At 40.0% G+C, this 10,000-nt stretch overlaps 1 protein-coding gene across 1 annotated transcript; it reads right to left on the bottom strand.

Annotated features, from left to right (window-relative positions):
* Positions 1-2,753: 2,753 nt before the first annotated feature.
* On the bottom strand, positions 2,754-5,467 carry LOC307037729 (homeobox protein otx5-A-like; the record flags this gene model as incomplete). The annotated part of the gene is made up of 3 exons (XM_079678793.1): positions 2,754-3,392; positions 4,166-4,317; positions 5,371-5,467. The coding sequence occupies 3 exons, from the start codon at positions 5,465-5,467 to the stop codon at positions 2,754-2,756; spliced, it is 888 nt and encodes a 295-aa protein (XP_079534919.1).
* Between the last annotated feature and the right edge of the window lie 4,533 nt (positions 5,468-10,000).

Raw genomic sequence — 10,000 nt, 5'->3', positions numbered from 1 at the left:
CATATTTTATTTCCCGGGGTCATTTTTCATATTTCGGTTTTACCTACTTCTTTGTTTGTTATTTGTAAACATTTCTTAAAGGGGCCTTATTATGCTAAGTTTCAAGTTTGTATGTAGTGTCTCTACTGGGACATGTCTCCAAGCTTTAATGTTCAAAAAGCTCTTTACTGTTCTCATACTGTCTGTGCTGCAGCACCTCTTTTCACCCTCTGTCTGAAACCAGAGCCCAGTCTGCACTGATTGGTTAGCTGGCCGGCTCAGTTGTGATTGATCAACCGCTTAAAGATGTCCCGCCCCTTAACCCATGACGTAGAAAGTGTTTGAGCGCTAGCTAATAGAAACCGAGTGTTGCATAGTGATGTCACTATGTTACAGAAGTGAACAAATGAGTCCAATGGAGGCGTTTCAGGCATGGGGGAGACACTTTGGGATTTAAGCCTTTTTAGACCAAAACACCCATCCCTCCAAAACATATACGAGCAGTCCGTTATCAGACAGGCAAAAATAAATTGTGTCTGATCCCACCCACATACTCCACCCAGAATTCCAGCTCCAAGATTCAGGGTTCCCAAGAGCAGGCTGAACCGCTATAAGCACTCATTCCTACCTATGTCCATTAAGCTTCTTAACATTCACATGAAATGAAATGTAGTCAAATGTAATGAAATGCACTTTTTAAATGTTGGCCATGAGGGTTGTGCAATAGGTCGCCATTGTCAGTATGTGCATCAGTGTATTGTGTTTGTTCAAACGGTGTATGACTGATGATATGTGTATGTCTCTTAATGCCTACTATGTTTGTACATGTACATGTATGCGGAACTGCAGGACGGAGTCCAGAATAAATGTCCTTACGGGGACAATAATGTATATCGTATCGTATTTACATGCACTAAAAACTATACAACACACTACATGAGAGGGAAAACGCCAAAAAGCTTTATAGGGCCCCTTTAAGTATACGTTGCATTTTCGGAGGAACCGTGACTTCAGACTTAAGAACAGAATGACCCCAGAGTGTTTTAATGAAGTTGTTTAATGTCTCAGAAACATCATAGCTATCTAGCATGGTAGTGTTGAGACTGGTCGAACACAGGAGACGAATGAAATATACAAAATAATTCATGTCAGAAAAAATAAGCAGAGAAGATTATAGCAATGCAAAACTTAAAAGTACAGTAAGTGATTAAGAAGCATAAACAGCATTGTATCCTACTACTGCTACTTCTATTGGATAAACCCCTGAGTTTGAAAAAGAAGAAGAAGAAACCAGAAAAATATAAACAAAAACAAAAAAAAGTTGGCAGTTTTTCTAGAAATTAAGAAAGAGAGAGATTCTGTTGGGTGGAGCGCCTCAGACATGATTGCATTTTCAAGTTTTAATATTTACAAAAGAAACAAAAGTATATTAGCAACGTCCATGTCAGCTGAAGACATAATATTAATACTGAACTTCAAAACAAATTACCACAATTTTTACTTCAACGAATTCACAATTTTTTTTTTTTTAAAGAAACATAATATTGTTAAAGTCTAATACAAAAAAAATCAAATAAAATCAAACGATACATCAAACACATAAAGTGGTAGCCATCACATCTTTACAGGTTGGAGTTGAGAGAGGCACCAAACTCTCTGTGCAAAGGGGGGCTGCATGGCGGCCCAGACCCTTCCCTTTCTCTGGTGCAGCCTCCTCTCCATCACATACCTCCTGCAGCAGTTTACCAGCAACATCTTTTTTTATCGTAAAGTCATTCAAAAACTACTCCAACAATCTGCTAACCTCATGCAAACACTGTGAGATGGAGTCGGGTGGGTGGTGGGGGTACTCGGCTGCCACAATGCCACCATTGTTGCGCAAATTGTGTGGAAGTGATCCTATTAAACTAACAATGCACGAGCCATTCTGCTAATGATTTGCTCAAAGGCAACAGGTTTGTACTGCAGTCGCTTCGGTGAGCAACTCTACCCCCTCCGCGTTTATCACACTCAGGCTGCAGAGGGTCAGTATCACACAAAGGCTACTGGGAATCATCAGCTTCTCTCTGCTGCTGTAAGTTAGTTTATTTTTTTTACATGGTTTCTAATTAGTGGCCACCCTGTTAGAGACACCTACTCGATAGATGTTTGACTCAAAGCTTCTTGAGGCAGCTCGCTGATGAAAAGCAGCGTTATAAAAGAAATACATCACAGAAAATACGAGACAAAGTCTAGAAGGAAGAAATAAACATGAGCGTGGGTCAGTTCTTATGATTTAACACGTCCATTTCAAAGGCTGCCTATGCAAAGTAAACCTGTACGTCACTCAATCTGCTTCAAATGTGAAAAGCAGTTTCAGCTCGATATGATTGAGTAATCAACCGAAAGCATTCAGCATGCGAGGAGTATCCACCTTTGCTAATGCATTTCACTTTAAACTGTCATCAGTAACAAACTGTATCTTAATCACAACAATACCACAATGAAATATGTTGTCACTAATTTGATTTTATTGTACAAAAAATGGGAAGTTTGTTCTCCTTTTACTCAGCCGTTCAATGATTTCAAGGCTGATTTCTATGTCGCTTAAACCTACACTGTGATCTCTTTGTTACAATCACCAAGCGGAGCATCAGCAGATCAGTTTCCTTGCACCCAAAATGATTTATTTCAGCTGATTCATTGATTTCTGTGTCCAAAGATCTCTTCCATTTCCTAAAACTCACTTCCTCTAACCCCCCTTTCCCTCCCCATTGACCCACTTCTTCAACATTTTACAAGACCTGGAACTTCCAGGAGTTCTGGTCTTTGTAGTCCAGACAGTCAGTGGCATTGAAATTGAGCTTCCAGGCAGCTTGGTCCTTGTAGTCTAGACAGTCGACGGCTCCGAAGCCCAGTGATGCGGCCGTGTACCCTTGGGAGGAGAGTGAGGCTGGAGACTGGCTGAGAGGACCCCCCATGGAGGAGGCCGTGATGGGGCTCAGGGCTCCTCCGGTGCCCGAAAGCTGGGGGTGCATCGGGGACAGGTAGGAGCTGCAGTCCAGGCCCGTGAAGTAGGAGGAGGAGCCTGCGTAGCTCTGGCTGTAGGCCGGTGCCTGGCTGTAGGCCATGGGGTAGGTGGCGGTGCGCTGCATGCAGGGGGTCCCGGACACAGACAGGGGGTCCGGCAGGGGGGAGATGGACGCCGGGCTCCAGATGGACACCGTGGCACTGGCAGCGTTGGAGCTGGGCGTGATGGAGGTGCCTGGAGGAGGAGGCTGGGGGCTGTAGGACCCGTTGGGGGCGTTGACGCCGGCCTCAGAGTGGTTATCGCGGGCCGGAGACGCCTTCTTCTTAGGGGGCCGCGGTTTGGACTGACCGGTGCTCTGCTGCTGCTGCTGGCGGCACTTTGCACGGCGGTTCTTGAACCAAACCTGGGAGGATGGCATCAGAGAGGAGGTTGATTATTAAATATGACTACTTTATGATAAAAGATAGAGAGCTGCTATTGTGAGAAATTAACCTCTGCATGTTCTGTTGCTTTAAAGTTATTATAAAAGACATTTGTCAATATTAAATATGAATTATAAAATGACTACTTTATGAAAAAAGAGAAACTATAGGAGCTGCTATTGTGAGAAAATAAGCTTTCATAAAGACATTTTCTGTTATAAAAGACATCCATCAAAAGAGGACACATACATTAAACGTAATTCTAAACAGAGGTTGAGGAAGATCTTTTATTCAACCCAATGTAGCAGTACTACATCTTAAAAATACTCTGTTACGTGTATAAGTACTGCATTCCAAATCTTAAATAAGTTAAAGTACATTGGCATCAAAATATACTTGAAGTTCCAAAAGTAAAAGTACTTGGTGGCCCAGTGCAGAATCATACATATTACATTAGTGTGTATTATTATTGATGCATTAATGTGTTCACCACAGCTGGTAAAGGTGGAGATAATTTAAAGTATTTCATATTAGTGGATGTTTAACCTTTTTTAATAACATTTTGTAATAGCTTATATCTGCATCTATAAAGTAAAATAAATGAAAAATAGGAAACAAGTGCAATATTTTCCTTCATACTGTTTTGAAGCTGAAGTATAACGAAGAATAACATATTTACACTCAAGTACAAGTACCTCAACATTTAAAAATAACTACAGTACTTGAGCAAATTCACTTTGTATTTCTTTATTACCTGGACTCGGGACTCCGGCAGGTTGATCTTGAGGGCCACCTCCTCGCGCATGAAGATGTCCGGGTAGCGCGTTTTTGAGAACAGAGCCTCGAGGATGTCCAGCTGTGCGCGCGTGAAGGTGGTGCGCTCTCGACGCTGTTTGCGCGGTGTGTCTAGAAAAAAACCAAAAAACGAAAAACATTATTATTATTATTTTTATTATTATTCTTCTGTTGTTTTTTATTTTAAATAACATTGCTTTGTCTCTGTTGGTTCACATGTTTAACTCAGAAGTAAAACACATTGACAGGGTCAATAGATTGGAAATAGTGCTTACATTGCTATTAAAATCCCTTGAGTAGCCTACATTTAAAAGGCTATTTGAATACGAACAATGTAACATCAAAATAATCAAGTAAATTATTAGAGTAATTTATCTTACATTTGTAGGAATAGTTGAATATAATTAAATGTTTTTTTGTGGGATTATAATGGCAACTCGTGTCGTATTAGAAGAAACTGAGTGTTAGTCAAAGATGTTTCGATGTTTTGTGTATTTTACGAAGTTTCGTGAACATTTATAAAAGGTGTTGAGGTTGTAGCTTCATAACCGAGACAGTTTTAATCGAAATATGCAAAACAAAGAAACGAAAGTGACTCCAAAGCCATACATATTTTAAATGTAAAATATAATCTGCTAGAAGAAGGCCACGCTTTATTTCAAGCCTTCTGTCATCGGTGCCAAACCTCGGCGTCCCTTTACTCAAAGTCTATCCTTCTTCTTCTCGTAGGTGACAGATGCTGATCCATCCGAACAATATAATAAGTGTTCATTCATAGAAACTACATTATGGCACCGAATAAAATACAATGCTCATCCTTAAGTAAATAGGTTAGTACACGATAAGAGCAACAGATTGGAGACTGGTTTAAAGTTAAGTCGGTGTGAGAACAAGCTGCGTTTCCTTTCACACGTTTTTCTTATTGTCTTTTGACTCTGTAATCCGCTGCATTTATAGGTCAAGTGAACACATGTTCCGATGGATGAAGAATCAGAGATATGTATTTATACTCAGATCCCTACTAAAAAAACAAAATACAAGAGATATATTTGTCATATTTTGTTCAGTTTCTGTATGAGAAAATACACTTAAAAAAAAAAAGTAAACTACAATTTAACGACATATTTTAAGTATTTAAAAATAAAACAAGTTAAAGGTACTCACTGGGGTATCCAACGGCGGAGTGGAGCAGATCCATGCCCGGGCCGGACAGCGTTAACCCGTTCACGGAGTAATGGGGTTGCTTAATGTAGGACATCATGCCTCCTGCTGGCTTTAAAACACTCCCTCACTACCTCACTCTCTCTCTCCTTCTCTCAGGCCGGGGGCCGGGTCTCCGAGCTAGTCTCGAGGGATGTGTCTCTCTCTCTCTCTCTCTCTCTCTCTCTCTCTCTCTCTCTCTCTCTCTCTCTCTCTCTCTCTCTCTCTCTCTCTCTCTCTCTCTCTCGCTCTCTCTCTCTCTCTCTCTCTCTTTCTTTCTCCCTCTCTCGTTTTTTCTGTCACTCCCTCCCTCTCTGTTTTTTTTATTTTTTACCTTGGGTTAGTTGTCAATTAGTTGTTTTCCCTTTAGCTATACTGCCTTCGACTTATACACCTGTGCTGTCAGGTGTATAAGCGTTGGATCAGGTGCGTAAAACACAAAATATAGACACTGTGTTTATATTCTAACCTCCGATAAGAAGCAAAAACAATAGCTATAAATCAACCCAAGGCTATAAATAAAGACTCCACATAAACAAATGACAGCTCACTAATAGACACCCTTGCAATGGTGCGGTTTCTCCATCCAAGTCGTGCGTAATGGCAGTGCGCACCGGTTTCGCAAGGTGACAGGTGCCCAAAGCAGCAGTTCCGCAACAGTTCGACCGTCTGCGGGCTGATGGAGCTGGGAGGCGGTGTAAAAGAGAGCCTGGTGCCTGGAGGAGAGGATCTTCTGGATCTGCACGGTGGACAAGTGAGGCGAGCAAGAAGAGGCTGGCTAATTAGAAGTAACTTCTTACCCAAGTAGACACATGAGCCCTCCCCCTCTCTCTCTCTCTCTCTGTCTCTCTCTCTCTCCCTCTCTCTCTCTCCCTTGCTCGCTCGCTCTCTTTCTCTCTCTCTCTTTCTCTATTGGGCACGCGCAAGCAAATGCACGCACAACCTGTTCACGCTGGCCTATAATGCTGAATATGAAGTTTTACGCCTCATTTTCTCTGGTTTAATGATTCAAGAAAGACTTACAGTCACACTGACACCTGTTGTTACATAAACTATTAAAAGTTATTTAAACAACGTAAAAAAAGTGAATAAAGACACACTGTGTTTGACACCTTGCGTTACTTTACACAAGTTGTTTCGTAACCCATCAGGTTTCATTGTTATGAACCGTTTCTTAGAGCAATTTAAACAACGCATAAATTCACAAAAAAGGAAATAAAGACATAAATACTAAGTGTTTGGCACCTGGCAAGTTACATCACAGAACAATGTGAGTGTATATAAAACCCTTTTAGTCTTATTGAGGCTTTTGCAGGTTTTTATTGTTATTAACCTTTTTTCGAAATTGGCCCCTTAAAATAATTAGGCGACCCTTTGCAGAGTGTGGAGTCAGAGGTAGAGCCACAGTGAGGCGGAGAGGGGTACAGCTCGGATTAGAGGCACACAAAGAGCGCGTTGTTCTGCCATTAAATCCCCTTCTGATCCCCAACATGCCCCCTCAGGCACATTCATTCCCACTATACAGTCAATAATAATAATAATAATAATAATATAAATAATAATAATAATGATAATAATAATAATAATGTTCTGCCTTTTATTATTTATGATTATTTCTTTTTTTATAATTGTTTGGTAGACCTACATAATAATTATTGAAGTCAATTAAGAATTATACATTATAGATATTATATATATATATTTTGTAAAACTATGTTTTGTTGTACTGCAGTTATTTGATGTAGAAAATAACACATTAGGTTTTATTTGTTATAGTTTCTATCAGGATCAAACCTAGAAATAGAAATATATATATATATTCTTAATCTTAGCCTACAGCTGTGTGATATTTCCAGTGTTAAATCCTGGTTAAAACGTCAGATCTGAGGATAATACATTTTGTCTGATCGTTTTATTAATTTCCACACACACTCTTCTCGCACAGACCGTGTGTATTCTCACAAACACTCTCTCTCTCTCTCTGTGATAGTGTGTGTCCTCTGCCAGGAGACAATTTCACATGCAGTGTCCAAAGCCGATTCTCTGCGCTGGTTAATTGAATCGGATTTCTTATAGTTTAAAATCCACACACACACACACACACACACACACACACACACACACACACACACACACACACACACACACACACACACACACACACACACACACACACACACACACGCACGCACACACACACACACACACACAGAGAGAGAGACCCATGTAGCTACAGCCCAAACTGTATAAGGGGTTTATCTAGCTGTGTAAAGCCAAAGCGGAGATATAAAGACACACACAGCGACAGAGGCTCTTTACCGGCGTATGTGAAGCTTTCTAAAACACAGTGAACCTGCACAGGTGAGTGTGAGTGTGTGTGTGGAGCTATGTGAGTGTTTGAGGCCTGTAAGAGTGTGTGTGTTTGTGTGTGTTGACGCTTGGATACCTCCCGTCTCCAGAGGACGCGCCTCACTTCAGGTACGCACTTTGTTTGCTTGTTTGTTTGTTTCTTGTAGTGTTGTTGTTAACTCGGGTAGTTTACTCTGTCGGAATCACGGATGTCTCGAGACCTCCAACTGAGAGAAAGAGAAGAAAAAAAAACAGCGCGAGAGACTTCAAATATATGCCTCAGAGCGCGCGACCCTGCGCGTAACTGAGCTGTGAACGCGCACACTTCACGCACCTGCCTCCCGCAGACTCGTGTGTGTTATGTTGATGTGTGCCCTTTATATTACAACACGCATTTTCACGCACTTTAATGCAGTAGCAGTCTTGAGCAATGTTTAATTTAAAAGCTAAGTCTTTAAACACGCTTTAAAATAGGCTAATATTTGTATTTATGGCTTTTGTCTTGTATTTTAGCAGCTACCTCCTTCATATTACAACATCGATGCATTTTTAAACAATTACAGATTTGTGTCCGTTTTATGTAAAGGCTATGACAAGACAGTGACAAAACAAAACATATCAAAAGATCAATGGAAGACCAATGTTTTGTTAGTAATGATACAGTTTTGTTCAACAATTCAGTTATAAGTTAACCTTTTTATTTCATTAATTTAGTTATAATACATGGACTTTTGTCTTAGAAATGACCAGCAGCTTCCCCTTTAACCTATATTAAATAAAAGCATATAGGCTACTTCGTTAAATAAGAGTATGGAAAAATGAGCATCTAATCGAGTCTCAAGCCTAATCCATCGAGTGAAGTTGCTACAGGAAAACACACCTACATTTCAATAAGAGGCCTTTAACCTTGCATAGCATATAGCCTCTTATGTCAACAAACGTATCCATGCATTTTACAAAGTTTACGTGTTACGTTTTATTGAAAGTTCATGGCAAGACCGTGAAAAGACTAACATATTATCAATTTAATTACAAGTTAACCTATTTTTTATTTATTTTGTTATCATTTCATTTCATTTCAAACTTTTATTTAACCAGGTAGGTCCCATTGAGATCATTGATCTCTTTTTCAAGGGAGACCTGCAGCAAGTTACACATGAAACATAAAACAACATATAATATGTATATTATATATATTGGGAGGCTGTGGCTCAGTGGACTTCAAATCAGGGGATAGCAAGGTTTATTTATATCCTCCTGGAACCCAGCCCATTGTAGTGGACATGTTGTTAACATGCATCTCCTTTTACTCGTTTGAGCTAATCTATCAATCCCTGATGTACTGTACATCCTGGTCTTTCCAGTGATATGTCATTGGTTAAAATTGCATGCTGGGAAGTTCCTCTTTCTTTCATCCAAAATGGCTGGCATACCAAAAACAACATTTTATAGAAGCAGGAGGTGAAGTCAAATATTGTTGAATAATTGTAATTTTTACCATGAAAATCATACATGTTTTTGTTTATTAACATGTGCGGAACTATATAATTTGTTCTGAAAGCAATTCAATAATTCAAGTTTTCAAATAACAGCTCTTTTATAAATGTCCATTATGGACGTCAGGACCATCTTCATGGACTTAATGACTCAATATTGTTGCAGGAGACGGAACTGAAGCAGACATGTTCTGTACCAGATTCAGATGTTGAGCTCTCAGAGGATGAGAGAGATGAAGATTTCACACCTGGGATAGAAGAGGGTCAAGAGGAAGGGGGGGAAAGATGCGGGAGGCTCCATGAGCGTACAGATACAGACAGAGAGACAGATAGGGACGAGCTGGAAAGACATGGCCCTCTGTGGGCCAAGAGTAGCACGTCTCATTGTTCTTTTTATTTTAAGTGGAGCCATGAAAAATGAGAATTGCCTGGAATGCAAGCTTTGTTTCTATGAGCATGGTCAAAGGGAGACCACATCCATACAACTAGTCAAGATGACCCTACAGCCCGTGCCAACTGGAGTCAATGAGGTACTTTCCCCAATACATTGACTACAAAGTCTTTGAAGATCTGGAAAGATTCACCAAAAAACAAACTAGTTTTTTAGTGACCAAATAAACAGCAATGTTCAGATCAATTACCTATTCATGTTTTAAATAAAGGTGAATGTATTATTATATTAATATCACTCTATAACCATAATACGTTAGTCTATCTGTTAATTTTGGCTGTCTTTTCAAACTAATATG

Source organism: Notothenia rossii, assembly GCF_949606895.1.
Source record: "Notothenia rossii genome assembly, chromosome: 4".
NCBI lineage: Eukaryota > Metazoa > Chordata > Actinopteri > Perciformes > Nototheniidae > Notothenia > Notothenia rossii.
This window is presented reverse-complemented; position numbering and strand designations above follow the sequence as displayed.